General features: G+C 46.6%; 1 protein-coding gene across 1 annotated transcript; it reads right to left on the reverse strand.

The window, feature by feature from the left end:
• Positions 1-234: 234 nt before the first annotated feature.
• On the reverse strand, positions 235-25,344 carry LOC124795930 (nucleosome assembly protein 1-like 4). The gene is made up of 2 exons (XM_047260011.1): positions 24,753-25,344; positions 235-602 (listed from the first exon to the last, which is right to left on the reverse strand). Exons 1-2 carry the CDS (start codon positions 25,342-25,344, stop codon positions 235-237), a joined length of 960 nt encoding a protein of 319 aa, XP_047115967.1.
• Between the last annotated feature and the right edge of the window lie 332 nt (positions 25,345-25,676).

The raw sequence follows: 25,676 nt of genomic DNA on the forward strand, positions 1-25,676 counted from the left end.
TCATCGTCCAAAGTCTGTTAATTCCCGTCGTGCGACCGTAATCACGTCGGAAACCGTTCCACGTGAATAACCCGAGTACAAATGACAGCTCCGCCAATGCACTATCCTTTTATACCTTGTGCAAGCGATGTTACCGCCATCTGTATATGTGCATATCGCTATCCCATGACTTTTGTCACCTCAGTATATTCTGGTGGCCTGGCATGAGCTGAAGAAGACAGGGCCGGTGCAAGCTTACCGGGCGAAGAAGTGGAAGCAGGAGTCGCAGGTCCTGCCCGAGCGCGGGTGCCGCGTCACGTCGGCCTCCGGCGACTTCCAGGTGACGCCGCTGCCTCGCATCGAGACGATGCGCATGCCGCCGCCGCACAGCGGGTCCTCCGGCTCCGGGTCGAAGCTCACATCGAACTCCTTGGTGAGCACCGAGTCCGCGATGTAGTCGTTGGGCGCGAAGTGAAACTCCAGCCGGAAGCCGGGCTCCTCGCGGTCCTCCATGACGACGCGAATGTCGACCAGGTGGCGCAGCACCTCGGCGTCGCGCTCAGTGATCAGCGGGCCCACCGTCAGCGAGTTCCTCAGCGCCCGCAGCCAGAAGTTGGGGATGCCTGCGGACCAAAGTATTCGTTTGCGCAAGAAGAGGTTGCGCCAGCAATCTCAGAGCTCAAAAACAAGAAAGCACCTGGACCAAATGGTATCCACTCGGAAACACTGAAAAAACTAGCACCGCAGATCACCCCATTCCTAACAACGTTACTGAACGATGCCTTACGGCTGGGTAGTGTACCTACAGTATCGAAGACTTCCAAAGCAGTCATTATTAAGAAATCAGCGGACAGGGATCCTTCAGATCCAAAGACTTACAGGCCAAAATGCCTAATAAACGTCCCAGCAAAGGCATGAGATTTTCACTCTGCAGCGGAGTGTGCACTGATATGAAATTTCCTGGCAGATTAAAACTGTGTGCCGGACCGAGACAGAGTCGAACTTGATACCTTTGCCTTTCGCGGGCAAGTGCTCTACCATCTGAGCTACCCAAGCACGACTCATGCCCCGGCCGGCCGGAGTGGCCAAGCGGTCCTAGGCGCTTCAGTCAGGAACCGCGCGACCGCTACGGTCGCAGGTTCGAATCCTGCTTCGGGCATGGATGTGTGTGATGTCCTTAGGTTAGTTACGTTTAAGTAGTTCTAAGTTCTAGAGCATTTAAGTCCCATAGTCCCATAGTGCTCAGAGCCATTTGAACCGTTTGAACTGACGCCCCGTCCTCACAGCTTCAATTCTGCCAGTACCTCCCGAGTTCAAGCCTCGGTCCGGTACACAGTTTTAATCTGCCTGGAAGTTTCACCCTAGCAAAGATTCAGGAGAAGCTACTGTGTAATCGCCTGCAAACACACAGAGCTCTCAGGGGTATGAGCCAACACCAGTTCGGCTTCAGAACTGGCAGATCAATAGATGATGCCATCAACCAGGCACTGCACTTAGTTAACACCACAAAACAGAAATACGCAATGGCAATAATGATTGACATTGCCTGAGCGTTTGATAATCTCTGGTGGCCCGCACTGTTTCACAGCCTAAGACATCTGGAGGTACCGCAGTCACTGTACAACAGTTTTCTAGACTACTGCAAAGACCTAGCAGTCAAATGGCAGATGGACACCGGGAAAGTAATTAAAAGAATTACCAAAGGCTGTCCTCAAGGGTCGATCTGCGGTCCCATCTTCTGGGACATAACAATCGAACCTCTCTTACAACTTCTGGATGGGGATGACATGTCAGACGGAATTGTCGCCTACGCAGATGATCTATTAGTTTTAGTCACTGCAAACAACAGAGCCCAGTTAGAAGAGAAAGCCAGTGGAATACTACAAACAATTACTCAGTGGTGTCACAACAACAAACTCAGGATAGCCGAAAACAAAACAACATACACTCTACTGAAAGCATCACTCCAAAGGAATCCTTCGGTTAAAATTGAGGGCACAAACATCAAATGAACACACGTTACGCGCTATCTTGGGGTACACATAGAAGAAAAATTGAATTTACACGAACACATAAAGCTAAAAACAGACAAAGCAGAAAAAATACTACACAAACTGGTGAGGCTAAATTCAAAACAGTACAGACTACCTCTACCAGTCATACGGACATACCACTGTGCGCTCTTGGAATCAGTACTCAGCTTTGCAGCTAGCACGTCGGCACACAGACTGAACGTGGTCACCAACAAAGCATCGGTCAGACGAGGGCAGAGAAGTTTCCTACTGAGGCTATCTGGAGCCTTCGGTACCACCTCAGCGGATGCACTGTCTGTGGTGCTCGGAATGTGCCCCATAGATATCACCATCAAATGCAGAGCTGCAAGGTACTGGTTAAAGGTGGGGAGACTAGATAAGGTACACACAATAACCGGTGTGCCCATAGAGACGATACGTCACCTTAAAAGTTGGCGTTTGGACACACTGCACGACTTCCTCCCTGACATAAGAGAGCGGTTGAGAATGAGGCATATGGATCCAAGCCGCGGTATGGTACATTTCTTAACCGGACACGGACCTTATCCCACGCACTTAGTCCGCGTGAGTATGAGGCAGACACCTACATGCACATACGGGGAAGAAGGTTCCCCAGAACACACTGTCTTTTCCTGCTGGCAATACGCGAACGATAGACATACACTACACTTAGACTACACAGATACAGACATAGATATATACACAGCAATAAGAGACGAAGAACAATTGGCACAATTAAACGCACTGACAAACAGTATTTCAAAAACAACACATGAAGAGTACAAGCGGACACGACATTACAGACATGCGTATGTGCAGCGTAAAAACAATCTCCAGAGGGTGGACTGCGATACCTACAGTGACAGCGCAAATAGTGACAATGAGGACGAACAGGAGGAGGAAGCTGAGATGTACAGTAAATAAGCATAAGGTGTTGACGATCTAGCCAAGAAATCGTCAAATGCTGTACATGGATGGGCACCTAAAGTAGTTAATACATAGGATTAGTAATAAATATGATAAGCAATATTGTTTCTCCACTAATAACCATGTGTGAGTGTGTGTGTGTGTGTGTGTGTGTGTGTGTGTATGAGACTGGTGGTCAACAGCTCGAAGAAACCATTCCGAGGTATTCACCGTCAGTCACATTCGGTGATGGTACTAACAAATTTCTTCACTATCTTATCATCTTTTTATATTCTTCTTAAAAAACAACAAAATTTTGTTTATATTTCAACCTTAAATTGTAGTTATTTTGAAAAGTACCCTTCTTTGTAAATGCTGTAGATAAAACAAAAGAAAAGAAAACTGTAAAATGATGAAAAACGAAAATTGTAAGATGTACGACCTGTTTTGAACATCAGTAACAGGTCTACAATTCGGAAATAAATAAATAAAGTAAAATAAATAAATTCCTTACCACCTCCTGTTAACTATAAAAAGAATTACACGGCACACTACATTTTTAAATCGATGTTTTATGGAATTTTATCCGACCACTGCGACTGCGTTGTAATTTACACTGATGAGTATAAGCATGGACAATTCCATCAGCTGCACTACATGACAACGTTGTGGTCTATAATTCACAAGATGAGAGTACCTTTAACAATCACTTTCTAAATGTAGCAGTAAAAATGGGACTAAATGATTCAGTTGAAGAAGCAAGAGAATATACTAAGAATAATAATCCACAGAACTTTCAGCAACTAGAAGTAGCACCAAAATCCTTCACTGGAACTAACGGAATTAGAAAAAATTCTAAAAAGCAAAAGTTCATGCGATGTTAACGGAATTTCAAAGAGAATTCTGAAAAATTTTCCAGTTTGAAAAATAAATTCCTTGGCGATCTATTCAGTGCCTCACTGGCACGGCGAATTCTTCCAGACAGGTGTAAACACGCAGTTGTTGAACGTCTTGAAGGTGATAAGACAGACTAAAACCATTTTCGTCCAGTTTCGTTATTTACATATTTTTCCGAAGTATTCGAAAAAATGGTGCACTTAAGAGTAGTCTTACACTTAAGTGTAAACAGTCTGCTTAGCATATCGCGGTTTTGATTACAGAAGGGTTGGTCGACTGAGAATGATGTTTATGTATTGACGCATCAAATAACACTAGCCTTAAATAATAATATATCGCCAGTTGATATTTTTGTGATCTTTGCAAGGCACCTGATTGTGAAGATCATGTTACTCTCTTAGAAAACTCAAGTTTTTGGAATTAATGGTTTTACGCTTAGCTGGTTTGAATCATACGTAAACTACAGAACGTAAAAGGTAGCGCTGAACAATTCAAAGATTGTAAGAATGTAAGAAAATTTTAGATGCTGAGCAGACACTGCAAATGGAGTTCCATAGGATTCAATTTAGGGTCCACTACTATTCCTTATATGCATGAACGACTTCTCATTTGACACTGAACAAACAGAATCGGCACTTATGCAAACACGAAAGTTCTGGATGTAAATACTGATGAAAATTTGAATTGGAAGTAGCTTATTACTGAGCTTCTCAAACGAATAAGTTCAGGTAATTTTGCTCTTTATATAATTCCTAATATTGAAAAAAAGTATGAACCACTCAATAATGTCCTACGGAATAATTTTCTGTGGGAAACCATCTCATATTGGCGGGTGACCTTGAACGAGTTTCGCTCGGCAGCCGCTAGGGCTGGGAGCATCGCGCTAAGTTTTAACTGAGCGCGATCCGCAGAATTGCTCGACTTCCGGCGCCGCCATTGCGGTTTATCAAGGCGCTACTTCCTGCCGCGCCCAGTCTTATCAGTAGGCACATCCGCTATACAGGCAGCTGCATGCTCATTCGACTCGAGGCAGCCGCACGCAGCACACAGCCATGCCTTACCGTCGGAGAAGATATTACAAGAAGCAAAGGATGCCAGTGTATAAAACCGTGGACACTTTTGGTTTTGTACCTAACAATGTTGTTCAAGAAGAGCTGCTTAATGGTCCTATTACTTTTGCAGGATCCGTACGTGTTGTTCACCCACCGGCGAAATGTAGCTAACTCTTCAAGAAGCTAAACATCATAACTGAGCTGTCGCAATACATACATTCGCTAATGAATTTCGTCATGATTAATGCATCACAATTTGAGAAGAATAGTAATATCCAGACCTACAACATTATAGCTTTAAAGCACATTATTAAGGCCGTCCGTTGTCCAGAAACGAGTTGAATATGAGGCAAAAAATTAAAAAAGAACTTACTTTTGAGTATAGTCGCATGAGTAGGAGTAATTTAATAATGTTTTCATTAATTTTAACATCAGTCATGTACACATGTCCTATAAACTGACTCGTTTCGCATAACTTCGATAAAATAACCATTAGAATTATACACCGAATATGTAGCTGACTACGGCACTGTGTTATTTCCAAAATATACTCTCATGATTCGCTTTCCTAACACGTTCATAGTGTATAACGTTGGGTATATTCGATCTTGGGGGCGCTGGAGCAGGAGCAGTGTAATCATGATGCCAAATCCCTCATCCGTCTTCCGACCAGATGTCACCAAAAACATTAAGGAAACCTCAAGACCACTATTAAGTCCGCCCCCGCAGTTAGTGGTCAGCTTAGAGAGCTGCCATGTGGACGGCCTGTGTTCGATTCTTAGTACTGCCAAGGATTTATGCTTGCTGGGACGACTGTTACGGGGTGCAATTAGCCTCGTGATGCCAATTGAGGACCTATTTGATTCAGAAATAGCGGCTCTAAGGTCTGGAATGTCAGAAAAACGGCCGGGAGAACGGTTTGCTGACTACATGCCTCTCCATACGTTATCTTTATGGCGTCGTATGGCAGAGAATGACATGGATTCCGCAAGCAGTGTTCTTTCGAAACTCAGCTCGCTCTGTTTCTCCATGAGATCCATAGCGCTGTGGACTATGGCGTTCAGGCTGCTGACGCGTTTCTTGACTTCAGAAAGGCATTTGACACCGTTCCTTACTGTCGTTTAGTGAAAAAGAAGTAAGAGCTTAGCGACTATCGGACCATATTTCAGACTGCATGCAAGACATCCTTGCATACGGAACTCATCACGTCGTTCTTAATTTCCGGAGCACCCCAGGGAAGTGTGACAGGATCGTTACTGTTAACAAAGTATATAAATGATGCACTGGAGAGTATCAGAAGCTGTTTAAGATTGTACGCAGATGATTTCGTTATCTACAACAAAGCAGCAAGCCAGAAGATAGTATCAGTTTTCAGAATGACCTACATATGGTTGATGAGTGGTGCAGGGTCTGACACCTGGCCCTGAACGTAAATAAATGTAGCATATTGCGCAGACACGGGAAAAGAAATGCACCCCTTTACAACTACAGTATTGACGACAAATTACTGAAAACAATATCTTGCATAAAATATCTAGGAGTATCTATTCGGAGCGAGCTTAAATGAAAAGAAAAGCAAATGCCAGACTGAGATTCACAGGAATAGTCATAAGGAAATGTAACTCATCAAAAGAGTAAGTAGATTACAAGGCTCTTGTTCCACCGATTCTTGAGTATTTTTCATCAACACGGGACCCTTACCAGTTGTAACTGATGGAAGAGATGGAGACGATCCCATGAAGAGCAGCGTATTTCGTCACGTAGTCGTTTAGTTGGTGCGAGAGTGTTACATAGTTGCTCAAGAAACTTCGGTGGCGGACGCTGATGATTTCGGTGTTGGAAGCCCTGTATATGCTTGTAATACCAGTGCCAGTTAGGATACAAGTCTTACCCAGTAACGCTAAGTTACATGTGAGGCCTATTACGATTCAGTCTATTCACTATGTTCCAGGAAATGGCCGACAATGTATTAGATACGCTTAACGAGGAGCAAGCTTTCATGTGAAATGTACAGGATGATTCAGCTAAGCTGTTCACTTCAGATATTTCCTGAACCGTTTAAGACATCATAATTCCATTTTCATTCAAATTAAGTGTGAAAAATCTTCTCACAGAATTACACACAGACTATTTTAGTAGCTCTAATAATTACAAAAATATCTACATCAATTTCGCATTTCAGATGAACTATAATATTTTCGTTGCTAGTATCTACTGGGGGCCGAACCGCACAATAACCCTAGGTTTGCTGGGGGCAGCGGTGAGGTGGGTAGGCTGCTGTGGCCTGTTGTGGGGTTGTGAACCACTGACAAAGACTATCCGTCGTTTCTAGGTCCCCGGTTCAATATACACACATGGTGTAGTTAAAATCCCTGAGTTCTAAACAGAACTTTAAACTGAGCTCGATACTATTTTTTGGTTATTTGTTTTTATAGGCCATTTTTTAGTTTGAAAACCGTATTCATATTTTTTTCCTTTTGTTTCGCAGCAAAGAAATCGGTCGCTAGGAACCGAGTGAATGCTTTGTGACTAACAGACTCTGAATATTAGACACTGATCACAGGTTCAAATGGCTCTAAGCACTGTGGGACTTAACATCTGAGGTCATCAGTCCCCTAGACTTAGAACTACTTAAACCTAACTAACCTATGGACATCACACACATGCATGCCCGAGGCAGGATTCGAACCTGCGACCATAGCAGCAGCGCGCTTCCGGAATGAAGCGCCTAGATCCGCTCGGTCACAGTTGCCGGCCCCATTAGCGTTGCTGTGTTGAGGGAAGCCTACGCATGGGGCGGTAATTCTCCACTCTGCTGCTGTTCTCCGACCAATATCACGGGGTAACATGAAACGTTGGAGGGGTCAGTTTCCTGTTCTCGAATTGCAGGCGCAGATGTGAAGGACTTACGTCGTACTTGGTGCACAATACGCGGATCCTCCCTCTTGATGGTCAGCTTGGTCGGCCGGCACTTTGACAAAAAGTATGCCTGCTCTCCCTCACGTCCATATGCAGTACATCATCGACCCGCTGTTGCATCGGAATACCTCACAAATCTGGGTACTGACCAGCCATCCAGTTGTAGAGTCACAGCGAGATCCCTTTCAAACTCTGTCAGTTGCTGATAACGCTGTCTCACTCTAGTAATCGGCGTCTCCGTCTCGTTCAGAGTGACCAGCCAACATCGTAAGCTGTTCACGTCCCTTAAGTACCCTACCACGCTTGGTAACAACACCAAACACGAACGCTAATGAACTCTGTCAACCGCTCTAACCGTCACAGAGAACTGCTGCTCCAATGATTTCCATACCCGCCAACACTGACATTTGATCATGTCTTGTGGGTGCTTCACTTTTTTTTTTTTTTTTTTTTTTTTGGTTGTTAGAAACTCGGCACGCTCAACGCTAACGTTCGAATGCACGGTTTGTGTGCCGACGCGAGATACTCTAGCACGTCCACCAGCATTGTGGTCTACCGTCAGACCTGCCACGGGTCGCTTCCTAACGTGATCTACAGCGTATGCAAACCTCCGAACTCCAAGTTCTGTGAAAAGGGGTGGATTACATAGATCACGCCCCCCCACTCGTGGTATCACCGTCATTGAACAACGTTCCATAGTTGCTCACGACAGAAGCACACGAACAGCCGACTAACTTCGTTGTTTGCGAGATGTACGCTTCTAGGTGCTCTCCACTTTGTCGAAGTAGCTTGCAGCAAAGAATTTCGCCACTAGACTGATTCACCATTCGTCTCCGCTCCGATTGTGTAATTTCCTTACCGCGTCACGCGACTGAATATTCATCAGGTGTCATTCAGTCTCGCGGTGTGGAGTGGTCGTAACACGGTGCGTGATAGAGGTGAAGCCCGCAAAACACCTGGTCGAATATCAAAGTAACATCGTAATCGTACCCACCGTCGGTAGGTGTGTAATTATTTAGAGTTGTTATTCACTGTGAAAAATAGAGCGTCCCACATACTATATTCGTGTTGCTCGAGTTCTCTGTTGTAACCAGGAGGTGCAGCGTACGATGCTGAGAGATCGTTGTGAAGGAAAGGGAAATGTGGCTTATTCGTATGAGAGAGCGTTATCAGGACCTTACAGAATGACCTCGTTGTTGATCTCCATCCTTACAGAATGACGTCATTGTTGATCTCCGCCGGCCAGTGTGGCCGAGTGGTTCTAGGCGCTGCAGTCTGGAACCGCGCGACCGCTACGGTCGCAGGTTCGAATCCTGCCTCGAGCATGGATGTGTGTGATGTCCTTAGGTTAGTTAAGTTTAAGTAGTTCTAAGTTCTAGGGGACTGATGACCTCAGATGTTAAGTCCCATAGTGCTCAGAGCCATTTGAACCATTTGTTGATTTCCATTTGCCGCACGGTCGAATCGTGCAACACTTAGAATTTTGGGCTATTCGGATGTGGCAGTGACCCTATGTTGGACAGCATAGGAATGTAAGGGTAGGTATACTCGTAGCCAACGTTCCAGAGGAACATGTCTGACCACCACAACGGATGATTGCCGTATGGTGGAACACATCGGCGCCCGCCATCCGAGAAGAAGTAATTGTTCCCCTGCAAAGTACTGTCTCGTCATGGACAAGTGGTCGGAGGCTGGGAGCATCTGAACCTAGGCAGTTAACGTCCCATACGTAGGCTATCGTTAGCACCACGTCAGAAACGGCTGAATTTAGAGTGGTGTCATGACCTGGAAGCATGGAGTATTGATGAATGGCGTCGCAAAGAGTTCAGCTATGAATCGCGGTTCTGCACTACCCTCGATGACTCTCGCCGGCAAGTATGGGGCGACCTGGGGACAGTCCCCGTTCTTCCAATGTGTTCCGAGAGGCACGGCGGTGATTCTGCTGATGTGGGGTGGGAAGTCTTTGGTTTGACTGCAAGTCACAGCTGGTAGTGATTGAAGGAACTTTGTATGCACGTCACGGGAGTCACGGACATCATGCCTCCTCATGTTTTTCCTATGATGCGACAGTGTGGTGCTGCCATTTTTTAACTGAACAATGCTCTTCCACACAAGGTGCTGCTAAGTTCTTTGTAAATTTGGTTAAATTTTATAATCTCTTATGTATCTTCACATACTCTCTCTAACTATGAAGTTTCATTTAATTTCCTCCCCCCCCCCCCCCCCCCCCCCCGATCGCCTTCTTCACCTTTCACTTTGCGTGCTTCTTTTTCTTTGTCAAGCAGTTTATTCACATCAGGGTACAAATAGGCTAGTATCATGTTTTACTTTTCCTGTGAAAGTTGAAACGTCTTTATTTAATTGAGTGTGTCTGTACTTAAACTGCTGAATGACTGAGCAGATGAAACCTCTACGTTATTTGGTTCTGAAACAGCTGAGGAAAACTGAACGTACTGAGCCCACTTTCTCTTTACTTTTTCTTATCATGTCAACACTGACCCAATATATTCTAGCCGCAACGCAGTCTGACTGCTCAAAAAAATTACAGCCTGACTTGAGATAATTAATACAAAAGAATGGCCCTGAATAAGAAGCAATCCTGACGATAACCTATACATTTCATTAAGCACTTCCCTCACAAAAATCTTCATTATGCGAACTACTGTAATAGAGCGAGCGTCAATACTGCCAGCTAAATAAAAGATTTTAACTACTAAAGCCGCTAACTACTAATAGGCATGTGGTTACCAAAGGAAAGATTTTTTGCAAAGCAAATTGTGTATTTTTTTTTTACCTTAGTAATGTGACATCTAGTTCAAACACGAATATAAATCGTCAATGACATCCAGTACAAAGATATATAATCATAAAAAATTTTCAATCTCCAAGTCGGATACTTGCAGATCGTTAGCCTACGTTATCACTCCAGACCTCTAACCTCCACCAGTGCCAACTTCTCACCTCTAACACCCATCACTGCTGGCTGTTCACCTCCAACAGCCCAACAGTACTTCCATCACTGCTAACGACTAACTTCCAACAACCCAACACTACTGGCGATTAATTCCAACAACGAGTCCAACCAGCCTCTGAGTCTCTTACAAAGAAAGCGCAGTCAGAGATCCAATACAAAGCGCTTCACAGCGCTGCCAACACAGAAGCAGTCAACTTACAAAGTCTGTTAAATTATTTTTGGAGTATCTGGTTACACGGAAGAAAGCAGTATTTGGTATTCAGACCAAACCCTAATATCCCTAACGAGGAAGAACTTGATTCTATAACACCTAATACGTGGGGTATAATATAATTGCCACTGAAACATAGCTAAAAATATATGGTAATAGAAGCAAAACGTTCGATGCGTACGCACCGTTTTGAGAGTATTGGGAACGTCAGGATACGATCAGCCACTTACCTTACTACGTAATATTGTCCTAGTCAGTACATATAAATTAGGAATGCAAATTTTTTCGATTTCGTCCCAACCGAATTGTCCTCAAATTTCACCCAAGGCCTACCTTAACGAGAAATATACATGTTCCCTACAAATTAATGTGACCACCAACTATGTTCGCGGTCTATGTGCTAAACACCTAACAGACGGCTGGTAGTAGCCCTAGCAGTACAAAGTATACAAAGTGTGTCAGGGGGACGCGGTAAACGGTGCAGTCGTTGTCGTAATGCGGAAACGAAGCGACATGCCTTACGTCCAAACGTACATAATCATTGTTTTTTGAGCCAAGGCTGGAAGCATTTCCGAAACGGCTAAGTTTGTAAGCCGTTCGCGTGCCTCCGTAGTTGAAGAATACCATGCATGCCAAATTGGTGCTATCCAAAGCCAGCGCCAAGGCAACTGCAGTGCACCCTCGCCCTTAGTTGACGGGGTGGAAGACAGCTGCGAAGCCTTGTTCTGGCGAACAGAACTGCTACTGTTGAGCGATAGACCGTCAAGATGAACCATAGGGCTACCAACAGTCTCTCCTCAATAACCGGTCAGAGGACGTTGCTGCGTATTGGCCTCTGCAGCAGATGCCTGGTTCGTGCACCCATGCTGACTGGTCTTCATCGGCGATGAAGCCTGGAATTTGCACACCAATATCGCAACTGAACGCCCACTGAGCGGCGACAGGAGGACTTTTGAGATAAGTTACGTTTCACTCCCATCAAACTGAGACCAAACACCCTGCAACAGTCGTCGGGAGGCTAGGTCACAGGAATGAGCGTTATGATTTGGAGAATATTGTCATGGCCGTTGAAATCTTGGTTTCGCAGGGCAGAGCAGATCAGGGTTATAGGTGTGGAAAGGGGCCAAGGTCAGTTACTGTTAGTTGCAGAAACACACAAACTTTATTTGATAAAAATACTTAATCAGACATGAGCTTAGAATCGTTCATAAACAACGTGGCTGAACGTTCGAATACAGGTTATTAAAATTATCTTAAGGAATACACGCCGCTGAAGGTCTTAGTTACCAAACTTTTACATAAATACCCTGCTGAAGGCCACATCTTAAAATATTTCACATAGAGTTACACTGAAGGCCATATACTGAGCATAGAACCACTCAAGGTTTAAGGCCAGGACAACAAAATTTCAGACACAAGAAAATTCTCAAGGTTTAAACAACGGATTTTTCAAATTTTAATTTACGACAGCTGAAGGCCTTATGTTAAAATATTTCACGTAGATGTTCGGCTGATGGCCGCATACTGAACATTAAAACTAACTAAAACACGGTTGAAGGCGTCGCAAAGGACTTGAGACTAAAAGAAAATCACAATCCAAAACAACAGAACAGTGGTGCTCATAAGTGCTTCAAGGGTCCGCATGCGGAAGTAACTGTAACTTAAGTTTTGGTCAGACAGGCAGCCAAGCGTAATACTAAATAAACGGACGGCAACCCGACCCAAGGACGGCGGAAGGCCCGACCAACAACCTAATCAATTCCCTTCAGCCGACCAACGGCACGACAACCGAACACGTCAGCGAGGGTGAAGATACCAGCAGCACCACGTCTTCAAACATAGGCGTCTAAATACAGTCAAGGCACAATAACCATTGACAAATATGAAAAAAGACAGGACTCTTGAACTACACTCCGTGCCAGATAGCATCAACACTGCCAGGAAACATACACACGCTAATCTTTGTCGCGACCGACCGACTGGCTACTCCAGTACGCAGTGGAAATCACAGAAGCCACACACAGTTGCACGTAAACACTTGCACCCAGAACTCGACAATCCTAAAACCAATCACCATGGAACAACAAGGAGCAATGACAAGTCGACACACACAAGTTTCCATAAGCGGTCGGAAGACCAAATACACATTGCCCAATGAGATGACCAACCGAACGACTAACCAACGGTCGTTCCAACCAAGGTCCCCCTTACTCAACTTACGTGTGTTATCAACAATCAAGTGAGTCTCGGCTGTCCAGAGCTCACTGCACCTCAGATGACCAATTGAAGGGGCCCAGAAGCGGTCGGAAGACCAGATACACGTCGCGCGATGAGACGACCAACCGATCGACTAACCAACGGTCGTCCCAACCAAGGTCGTCCCCACTCAAATTACGTGTGTTGGCAACAGTCAAGTGAGTCTCGGCTGTCCGGAGCTCACTTCACCTCAGACGACCAATTGAAGGGGCCCAGAAGCGGTCAGAAGACCAAATACACGTCGCCCAATGAGACGACCAATCAAACGACTAACGAACGATCGTTCCATCCAAGGTCGTCCCCACTCAACTCACGTGTGTTGGGAACAGTCAAGTGAGTATCAGCTGTCCGGAGATCACTGCACCTCAGATGACCAATTGAAGGGGCCCAGAAGCGGTCGGAAGACCAAATACAAGTCACCAGAAGAGACGACCAACCGAACGACCAACCAACGGTCGTTTCAACCAACATCGTCCCCACTTAACTTACGTGTATTGGCAACAGTCAAGTGAGTCTCGGCTGTCCGGAGCTCACTGCACATCAGATGACCAATTGAAGGGGCACAGAAGCGGTCGGAAGACCAAATACACGTCGCCCGATGAGACGACCAACCAAACGACTAAACCAACGGTCGTTGCAACCCAGGTCGTCCCCACTCAACTCACGTGTGTTGGCAACAGTCGAGTGAGTTTCGGCTGTCCGGAGCGCACTGCACCTCAGATGACCAACTGAAGGGGCCCAGAAGCGATGGGAAGACCAAATTCACGTCGCCCAATGAGACGACCAACCGAACGCCTAACCAATGGTCGTTCCAACTGAGGTCGTCCCCACTCAACTTACGTGTGTTGGCAACAGTCAAGTGAGTCTCGGCTGCCCGGAGCTCACTGCACTTCAGATGACCAATTGAAGGGGCCCAGAAGCGGTCAGAAGACCAAATACACGTTGCCCGATGAGACGACCAACTGAACGACTAACCAACGGTCGTTCCAACTAAGGTCGTCCCCACTCAAATTACGTGTGTTGGCAGCAGTCAAGTGAGTTTCGGCTGTCCGGAGCTCATTGCACCTCAGATGACCAATTGAAGGGGCCCAGAAGCGGTCGGAAGACCAAATACACGTCGCCCAATGAGATGACCAACCGAACGACTAACCAACGGTCATTCCAACCAAGGTCGTACCCAGTAAACGTACGTGTGTTGGCAACAGTCAAGTGAGTCTAGGCTGACCGGAGCTCACTGCACCTCAGATGACCAATTGAAGGGGCCCAGAAGCGGTCGGAAGGCCAAATACACGTCGCCCGATGAGACGAACAACCGAACGACTAACCAACGGTCATTCCAACCAAAGTTGTCCCCACTCAACTTACGTGTGTTGGCAACAATCAAGTGAGTCTCTGCTGTCTGGAGCTCACTGCACCTGAGATGACCAATTGAAGGCTCCCAGAAGCGGTCGAAAGACCAAATACACTTCGACCGATGAGACGACCAACCGATCGACTAACCAATGGTCGTTTCCACTCCATTCTCCTTCCGTCGGACAGTGCATGTGTGTCGCAAGCCGTCGGTGGTTACTGGCTGTCCGGACCTCACTGGCGCTTCGCCACGACTGAACTCGCGACGGACGTCGACCCGGAAATACTAGCGGTCGCTCCAGAGATAGTAAGACAGTGCATCTATCGATAAGCGCTGCTGCTGCCACCCACGGACAAGCAAACCAGCAACTTCCAGTAAATCGAATAAGAAAACGAGGCGGCAGTACCGCAAAGAGAAGATGACAAACAATAAACGGCATGAACGCGAGCCGCGCTCGTCTTAGCATTCCCTGGGGGATGTCGTCATTCTGGAAGTTACAATGGAGTAACACAAGTATGCATCTACTGTTTTCCCCGGCACGGTGGCATCTACCAGCAGGACAATGCAACGTGTCACACAGCTCGCAGTGTATGTGCGTGTTTCCGAGTGCACCAGGATGAATTTGCCGCACTCTCCTGGCAGCGAGACTTCCAGGGGTAAGCCCAAACGAGAATCTGTGGGACCACATCGATTGGACTGTTGGCGCCATGGATCCTCAATCGAAAACCTAGCACTGCTGACCACAACACTGGACTCGTCATGACTGCACACCGGTGTCCGTACCTTCCAGAACCTCACTGCACGTCTCCCAACAGTTCGCGTTGCAGTCAGTCGCTGTTCAGTCTTTTGACAGGTGATGTGACTGAACAATACTGTATTCCTTTAGCACGTTAAGTGTTGCTAATTACTATTGACACGTTCGCTTTGAAAGAAGTGTTCCAAATGTCACATGCATTCCTTTCTGCTGTGAGACTAAATTCCTTAGAACAGCCACTGATCATCTGATAAATTTAGGCTCGATACTAATTTTTTTAGACATCCTCAGACCAAAAAAGTCCACAGGATTGAGATCAGCTAATCTTGGAGGTCCTGCTCGACCTGTCCGTCTTCGACCATGCTGGTGCGTTAGATGTCGTCTTACATCAGCAGATAACTGTGCCGGTGTCCCAGCCATTGGCCATGGGTTATATTTAGGGTCAATTAGATGGGGACTTAATCAAAAAAATTGCATTGAAAATAGATTTGTAGTAGCTAGGACAATATCTCGTACTGAAATCAATGGCGGATTGTAATTCCACATTGTTAATTATTACGCAAACGTTTAATGGAACGTTTTTGCTTTTATTACCATATACATTGAATCGTGCCAGTTTTCAATATAAATTATGGTACACTTTACATAGACTAGAATCTGCAAGTCAGGCTAAGTTGTCACTCAGTACGCTAAAGATACTGATTTCAAACAATATCTTTTAACAAACCTAACTATGACGTTTGTCCGGCGGAATACCAACGCTATTCGCTCTGCAGAAATTCAGGCAGCGATTGACGCTAGACTGCCATATTCTAATCCAGTAGTAGTTCCGTGGCGCGCTACCACATTCACGTAAATGTGGTCAGAGAGAGATTTTTATCTACCTCATTGAATGTTACTGCTGGGTATCAACGCTCACAGCAATTTAGGTGGACCAACCAGGTCACACCCTAAACACAAAATCCTACAGCTACTCGTACCACTCCCAGTAATTTAATTTCATCCCAGCGTTATCGTGCCATCGGGATACGCTGCATTTTCAAACCTGTGCTGTCAGAAAGAGAGGGCACTAGCCAAGCGGAATTCCGTTTCTACGACACGGCAATCAACATTTTGCGACGTTCCAGAAGATAACTACTGCAGTAGAAGGGATGAGATACCTTGAGGTTTTTTTCTATTAGACACACAGTTGTAATACACTGCCCTTTCTCCGGTTGCTCAATGTTGCCACTTAGAGGAGCATTTACATTGTCCTCTTTTTTTTTTTTTTTTTTTTTTAAGCGTCTATAGTAACATCGAATATGGCAATGACGATGTAAGTCGGATGTGAGACATCTTAAACTCGTTTCTGCTAATCAACATAGTAAGAAGAAGTGGGTGTGTAATAGGCTTAGGTCATTTGCACCAAACAGCATGCCTGTCATCTCATTCGTATAAATCCATAATGACAAACAATAAAATTTAATATTGCTCTTAGAGTTCTTTGGAGGAATCTAGAAGTGCCTATGACCACACGCATTACCACATTTTTCAGCTTCGTTGTAGTTCCAGAAGGGAGCAATAAGACCAACTAATTCGAAAAAGGAAACAAAAACCACTATCTATGACAGATTGGAAAAAAGTAAACAGTTTAAATTGTCTGTTGGCTCCAATATTGCCAGAAGATGGAGGGTTGTATAGCGTGTGGCACATCGAACAATATTACATGCAAACGTTTGCTTGTAGTGCATGTTTAGGATGGGTAGTACTGACAGAGAACCATGTGAAATAGTTCTAAGTTCCTTACCGAAAATTAGCTGAGGCAGTTAATCAGAGAACCGACTAGTGAAAATAATTTCTTAGACCTGCTGGTTACAAACAGAACCGAACTTTTCGACTCTGCACAGAACTGGGAGTCAGCGATCATAGGGCCGTTAAGTTGGTGTGCAAAGAAATGTAGGAAGAGCTGTCTATTTAGCAACAGTGACAAGAGACAGAGTACCTGTCAAGTCATCACGGAAATTTCATGTCCAACACTGACAATGTTGAGTATCAGTGGACAAAATTCAAGAGCATCGTACACTACGCTTTAAAAAAGTATGACACGAGTAAAACTGTGAGGGATGGAAAAGACCACCCTGATTCGACAACCGAAAGCAAAGAGAGCTTCACTGCAAATTTCAAACTAGCCAAAACCTCACAGACAAACAAAAATTAGACGAGGCCAAAATTAGCGTAAGGAGGGCTACGCGTGAAGCGTTCAACGAATTCTAAGGTAGAACTCTAGCTACTAACTTAACAGAAAATCGTAAGAAGTTCCGTTCTTATGTTAAATGAGTAAAAGGGCCGATGGCATCTCTACAGACTCTCTGTTTGCATAATGACTTTGAAACAGAGAATGACAAAGAAAATCCCGAAATACTTAACGTCTTTTCTCAAAACTGTTTCACAGGGGAAGCTCACACTTTGGTTCGTCCTGTAAGTAGTTGCACGAACAACAAAATGATAAATATTGAAATAAGTGAGCAAGCAATAGAAAAGCAACTGCAATTACCTTATAGTGGAAACGCCATTGAACCTGAAAGGATACCCATTCGATTCTAAGCAGAGTATGCGAAGGAACTTGCCCCTCTTCTAACAGCTGTGTACCGTAGGTCTTTTGAGGAGGAAAGCGTCCCTAATGAGTGGAAAAATCATTTCCGTTTTCAAGAAGTGTCGTCGAACTGATGCACAAAATTATAGGCATATATCTCTGACGTTGGTGTGTTGAAAAATTTTCGGACGTGTCCTAAGCTCGCATATTATGACATTTCTGGAGACTGAAAATCTCCTCGTAGGAATCAAAATCGTCTGAAACCGAGTTCTTTCTGTCCGTCCACGAGACACAGAGCGGGCGCACGGGTAGATGTTACACTACTGGCCGTTAAAATTGCTACACCACGAAGATGACGTGCTACAGACGCGAAATTTAGCCGACAGGAAGAAGATCCTGTGATATGCAAATGATTAGCTTTTCAGAGCATTCACACAAGGTTGACGCCGGTGGCGACACCTACAACATGCTGACATGAGGAAAGTTTCCAACCGATTTCTCATACACAAACAGCAGTTGACCGGCGCTGTTTGGTGAAACGTTGTTGTGATGCCTCGTGTAAGGAGGAGAAATGTGTACCATTACGTTTCCGACTTTGATAAAGGTCGGATTGTAGCCTATCGCGATTTCGGTTTTTCGTATCGCGACATTGCTGCTCGCGTTGGTCGGTATCCAATGACTGTTAGCAGAATATGGAATCGGTGGGTTCAGGAGGGTTATACGGAACGCCGTGCTGGATGTCAACGGCCTCGTATCACTAGCAGCCGAGATTACAGGCATCTTAACCGCATGGCTGTAACGGATCGTGCAGCCACTTCTCGATCCCTGAGTCAACAGATGTGGACGTTTGCAAGACAACAACCATCTGCACGAACAGTTTGACCATGCTTGCAGCAGCATGGACTATCAGCTCGGAGACCATGGCTGCGGCTACCCTTGGCGCTGTATCACAGACAGGAGCGTTTGCGATGGTGTACTCAACGACGAACCTGGGTGCATGAATGACAAAATTGCATTTTTTCGGATGAATCCAGGTTCTGTTTACAGCAACATGATGGTCGCATCCGTGTTTGGCGACATCGGGGTGAACGCACATTGGAAGCGTGTATTCGTCATCGCCATACTGGCGTATCACCCGGCGTGATGGTATGGGGTGCCATTGCTTGCACGTCTCAGTCACCTCTTGTTCGTATTGACGGCACTTTGAACAGTGGACGTTACATTTCAGATGTGTTACGACCCGTGGCTCTACCCTTCATTCTATCCCTGCGAAACCCTACATTTCCGCATGATAATGCATGGCCGCATGTTGCAGGTCCTGTACGGGCCTTTGTGGATACAGAAAATGTTCGACTGCTGCTGCCCTGGCCAGCACATTCTCCAGATCTCTCACTAATCGAAAACGTCTAGTCAATGGTGGCCGAGGAACTGGCTCGTCACAATACGCCAGTCACTACTCTTGATGAACTGTGGTATCGTGTTGAAGCTGCATGGGCAGCTGTACATGTACACGCCATCCAAGCTCTGTTTGACTCAATGCCCAGGCGTATCAAGGCCGTTATTACGGCAAAAAGTGGTTGTTCCGGGTGAAAATGTAATCAAATGTCATTTCTGGTATAATACACTCCTGGAAATTGAAATAAGAACACCGTGAATTCATTGTCCCAGGAAGGGGAAACTTTATTGACACATTCCTGGGGTCAGATACATCACATGATCACACTGACAGAACCACAGGCACATAGACACAGGCAACAGAGCATGCACAATGTCGGCACTAGTACAGTGTATATCCACCTTTCGCAGCAATGCAGGCTGCTATTCTCCCATGGAGACGATCGTAGAGATGCTGGATGTAGTCCTGTGGAATGGCTTGCCATGCCATTTCCACCTGGCACCTCAGTTGGACCAGCGTTCGTGCTGGACGTGCAGACCGCGTGAGACGACGCTTCATCCAGTCCCAAACAAGCTCAATGGGGGACAGATCCGGAGATCTTGCTGGCCAGGGTAGTTGACTTACCCCTTCTAGAGCACGTTGGGTGGCACGGGATACATGCGGACGTGCATTGTCCTGTTGGAACAGCAAGTTCCCTTGCCGGTCTAGGAATGGTAGAACGATGGGTTCGATGACGGTTTGGATGTACCGTGCACTATTCAGTGTCCCCTCGACGATCACCAGTGGTGTACGGCCAGTGTAGGAGGTCGCTCCCCACACCATGATGCCGGGTGTTGGCCCTGTGTGACTCGGTCGTATGCAGTCCTGATTGTGGCGCTCATCTGCACGGCGCCAAACACGCATACGACCATCATTGGCACCAAGGCAGAAGCGACTCTCATCGCTGAAGACGACACGTCTCCATTCGTCCCTCCATTCACGCCTGTCGCGACACCACTGGAGGCGGGCTGCACGATGTTGGGGCGTGAGCGGAAGACGGCCTAACGGTGTGCGGGACCGTAGCCCAGCTTCATGGAGACGGTTGCGAATGGTCCTCGCCGATATCCCAGGAGCAACAGTGTCCCTAATTTGCTGGGAAGTGGCGGTGCGGTCCCCTACGGCACTGCGTAGGATCCTACGGTCTTGGCGTGCATCCGTGCGTCGCTGCGGTCCGGTCCCAGGTCGACGGGCACGTGCACCTTCCGCCGACCACTGGCGACAACATCGATGTACTGTGGAGACCTCACGCCCCACGTGTTGAGCAATTCGGCGGTACGTCCACCCGGCCTCCCGCATGCCCACTATACGCCCTCGCTCAAAGTCCGTCAACTGCACATACGGTTCGCGTCCACGCTGTCGCGGCATGCTACCAGTGTTAAAGACTGCGATGGAGCTCCGTATGCCACGGCAAACTGGCTGACACTGACGGCGGCGGTGCACAAATGCTGCGCAGCTAGCGCCATTCGACGGCCACCACCGCGGTTCCTGGTGTGTCCGCTGTGCCGTGCGTGTGATCATTGCTTGTACAGCCCTCTCGCAGTATCCGGAGCAAGTATGGTGGGTCTGACACACCGGTGTCAATGTGTTCTTTTTTCCATTTCCAGGAGTGTATATTTGCGCAATGAATACCGGTTTATCATCTGCATTTCTTCTTGGTGTAGCAATTTTAATGGCCAGTAGTGTATTTTGAATTGGAACCATGTCCGGAAACGTGCCATTTCTCTTCTACGGCGGTCTCAGTTCAGATGTTTTAACTCATCTACTTCTACCTGGGAAACTGAAGTAGGCGTGATGCTGTACGGTTATTGGATAGCAAATCGAAAGGAAACGTAGCGATTTATCCATTTATGATTTGAGCACATTTGTTTGTATTTACACTTAAACATTATGTGTTTACATTATTTTTTAAACAAAAAATAGTAAAAACTATAAATAGCATACTGCACGTTCAGAGCAGTACTGAAGCATTGCAATGACGGCTCTATGTGGCGACCACCAACGTTGCTTCAGATACTGTGCCCACAATGGATGTTCTGGGACACGCTCTCCATCCCAGTTGATGTTTCTTCAATTTCTAATGCCGTGGCCACAGCTCGTGCCAGCAGATCTCCTCTGTCTCTACAGGAGTCTCGTAAATTAAATTTTGCATACAATCCCACAGAAGTGGTCCATAGGGGTTAAATCCGGCTACTGCATATCAGGACAAGCAACTCCAAGAGATTTTATTCCCTCGACGGACGCGGACGCGCTACACTTGAAACCATCGTAGAACTGAAATTATGTCTTTCCTAACAAGGGTTGCTATTCAAAATATTACATACTCCCTCTCCTCTACACCCTGTGTACATCACAGATGGTTACCGTTGCCAATTTGATTTCCGTTAGGACCAATAACGAAAATTAGCCTCGGAAAGCAAATACTATTATGTGAATGCGTGTATCTGTCCGAAATGTATATAATTATATGCGTATAATTATATGTATATAATGTTTCGCAGCTGCAGATTATGAATGGTGTCTATTCTTTCGGACAGCCACCGCATATTCGTACAACTGCTAAGCATTGCTGGGCAATGGATCCCCCTCCTTCAAGTGCGAATGTACAAATACGCCCGACCTCCTGTGGGAATCTCTGAGAAGCAAACAAGTGTATAGTGCACTAGGACGGCGGACAGGTGGCTATCGGCGGAGGGTAATTTCCAAGAATGATCGCCTATCGAAGTCGCGGGGTCCAAACGATTCATATCGAACGTGCGATTGTAAATCGGTGATGCGAGTCTCGTGGCGGGCGTTATGATCAATTATTTGTTCTGGTCATTTTTATCTGTTTTTCGTCGTTCCTTTAGTTCGTAATTCCCACCCCAATTATTTCTGACCTGATTGGGAAACCCAGTCTGTTTCTGTCGATAATTAGTGTAGTGTCTGGTGTTTCTGACGTTTCATATGCGAATTCTCTGACATGGAAAACTCTAATTCCATTTGTATCCAGCATAGAGAGTTGTTTGGCATTTTGCCGCAAATATGGAGATCTGCTGGAGGAGGGAAGGAGGGACTGTGTAGATTGTGGTGCTGCAAAGTCTGTAAAACTTCGTAAGAGGAGTGTCGATGCAGAAATACCGTCGCAATTTCATTGCGGACAGTGCGGAAAACGAAAGAGTGTCAGGAAAAATACGTGGTTCGACTCTTCCAAGTTATACATTCAGTCGAGCGTCATTCTTGTATCGTGCTGGATTTGAGACTACACGTTGCAAGCAACAGCATCGGAAACAGAGTTATCTGCAAATATCGTGTGTGACTACTTCTGGTTTTGCCGAGAGTTACGTGGTAGTAACAAATGATAGTGTACCAATTGGTGGAGCGAATAAAGTTGTAGAAGTAGACGAATCTCATATAGATAGACGAAAGAACCAGAGATGACAACCTTCGAAAAGTGGAATAGATCACATTTGGGTATTCGGTAGAATAGAAAGAGAGTCCCGGAAGTGTTTCGTTGTGAGAGTACTGTCCCAAGACAAGGTCACTTTAGTGCGTCCATTAAACACTTCATATGGCCTGGTACTAAAGTTATTACAGACGGGTTTCGGTCTTACAAGACTCTGAAAGCTGAAGGGTTCGACCACGAATTCGTCAACCATTGTGCGAAGTTCGTGTCTTCGGACGACCCCAGTGTTCACACCCAGAATATTGAGCGGCTGTGGAAATCTGTTAAATCTACAACAAAAAGGGAGGGCGTCCCGGACAAAGGGACGACCTATACTTCTTTCAGTATCTATACTTCCACAACTTGCGTCTGCAAGGGAAAGTTAATGCAGGCGACAATCTGCCGATATTCTTGCGCGAGTTGGTCGGAGTGGCCGAGCGGTTCTAGGCGCTACAGTCAGGAACCGCGTGACCGCTACGGTCGCAGGTTCGAATCCTGCGTCGGGCATGGATGTGTGTGCTGTCCTTCGGTTCGTTAGGTTTAAGTAGTTCTAAGTTCTAGGGGACTGATGACCTCAGAAGTTAAGCCCCATAGTGCTCAGAGCCATTTGAACCATTTGTGATATACTTGCGTGATATTGGCAGAGTTTACCCTGGATATGGGAAAAAGGGAACTGTCCCTGTAGCATATACATCACATGGACTGCCACATGACGGTAACATCGACGACGTATAAGGTAAAGAGTCTCATTTGAAATTACAAGTATTTTTCTAACTTCTTTGTTTTGTCGTTACTGTAGTGACCACCTTAAACATACACACAACGCTCGCCACTATACTCGCATGATCGATTTATAATTGCACGTTCGATATGTATGGTTTCGACCCCCCCGACTTCTATAGGCAATCATTCTTGGAAATTACCCAGCGGAGTGTGAATCGGCGTGAGGCGTACCGAGATAGTCAGTGCAGTTGTGATACCTCTGTGGCCCGCATGGTGCAATAGTAACGGCACCTACCTAGTATGCAGGGGATCCCAGGTTCAAATCCCGGACCGCTACACATTTTCCTCCATCGCCGCTGATTTTGCTTAATGTCCCGCTGCAGCTGACAGCAGTGATCTTCCTTCAATGTACATACAGGCTGTAGCAAAAAGGTACGGCGAAACTTTGAGGAAACATCCCTAACACCCAAAGAAAGGAAATATGTAATGTGAACATGTGTCCAGAAACGCTTACTTTCCATGTTAGAGCTCATTTTATTACTTCTCTTCAAATCACATTAATCATGGAATGGAAACACACAGCAACAGAATGTACCAGCTTGACTTCGAACACTTTGTTACAGGAAATGTTCAAAATGTCCTCCGTTAGCGAGGATACATGCATCCACCCTCCGTCGCATGGAATCCCTGATGCGCTGATGCAGCCCCGGAGAATGGCGTATTGTATCACAGCCGTCCACAATACGAGCACGAAGAGTCTCTACATTTGGTACCGGGGTTGCGTAGACAAGAGCTTTCAAATGCCCCCATAAATGAAAGTCAAGAGGGTTGAGGTCAGGAGAGCGTGGAGACCATGGAATTGGTCCACCTCCACCAATCCATCGATCACCGAATCTGTCATTGAGAAGCGTACGAACACTTCGACTGAAATGTGCAGGAGCTCCATCGTGCATGAACCACATGTTGTGTGGTACTTGTAAAGTCACATGTTCTAGCAGCACAGGTAGACTATCCCCTATGAAATCATGATAACGTGCTCCATTGAGCGTAGGCGGAAGAACATACTGACGAAACTGAAATGAGCTCTAACATGGTAATTAAGCGTTTCCGATCACATGTCCACATAACATCTTTTCTTTATTTGTGTGTGAGGAATGTTTCCTGAAAGTTTGGCCGTACATTTTTGTAACACCCTGTATAAAGCAAATACATTCTGCCTTTCCCACAGGCGCAGCAGACCAGCAGCCGCGCTGCCGGCAGCTCACTCACCGCTGACCGGCGGCGCTTCGGCGTCCTCGGCGGCGGCGCCGCCGCACTCCTCGGCGGTGGGCTCGGCCAGGCCGGCGGCGATGAGGCGGCGGCGCTCGCGCAGCGGCTGCAGCAGGGCGTGGTAGCGGCGCTGCAGCTGGAACACCTCCTTGTCGAAGGCGGCCCGCAGGTAGGCCAGCCCCAGCTGCAGGTAGCGCAGGTGGCGCACCCGGCGCCACACCGCCCCCGGCGTCGCCTCCTCGCTCTCGGCCATGCGGCGCTCCGTGTCTCGCAGCAGCCGCAGCACGCGCCGCCGGAACGCCGCCGGGTCCGGCGCCGACTCGGCCAGCCGCGCCAGCGCCGCGTCCACCTCCGCGTCCTCCTCTCCCGGCGACGCCGACGCTCTGCCCCTCTGCGCCGCGTCTCCGGACACGACTCCCGCCGGCTCTGCAGCCGCTTCCTCGTCGCCGAGCTTCTCCGCAGCCTCCGGTGTCTCGACCCGTTCCGCAGCGCCGGTGCTCTCTCGCCTGCTGTCCTCGGGCGGTACTTTCTCGGCGGTGTTCTTATCTCCCGCGCCCTTCAGAGCGTCGACTTCTTCCTTTACTCGATCCATCGTCAAATTTCTCCCTCGCGACTGAGTTCTCGGAACCAAACAGTGCCCTACCCGATTTCGATTGGCCGCAGATAGCTCTGTTGCGGAGAGTGTTTCCGTAGAAACGGTCGAGCTGCAGACGGTGCACAAATCGTTGACAAATGAACGACGGCTCATTGACAATGAGCACGCTCACAAACTTCTTCGGTATACATGAAATTTCGGTTACTATACATTTGGCGTTCATATCGCACACAAACTAGAACTGACATACTTTATTCTTAGACTAGCACTACTATTTTCGGACAAAACACCATTCACAGAATCAAAAGATAGCAAAGCCGTCGAAGTAC

This window comes from Schistocerca piceifrons, chromosome 4 (genome assembly GCF_021461385.2).
Source record: "Schistocerca piceifrons isolate TAMUIC-IGC-003096 chromosome 4, iqSchPice1.1, whole genome shotgun sequence".
In the NCBI taxonomy this organism is placed as follows: Eukaryota; Metazoa; Arthropoda; class Insecta; order Orthoptera; family Acrididae; genus Schistocerca; species Schistocerca piceifrons.

What these genes read in the sequence shown, in the direction of transcription:
- LOC124795930 (XM_047260011.1), bottom strand. Translation starts at nt 25,344, where the DNA reads ATGGATCGAGTAAAGGAAGAAGTCGACGCTCTGAAGGGCGCGGGAGAT. An exon ending in CGAAGCGCCGCCGGTCAGCG is followed by an intron (nt 603 to 24,752) that starts GTGAGTGAGCTG and finishes TTTGGTCCGCAG; the next exon opens with GCATCCCCAACTTCTGGCTG.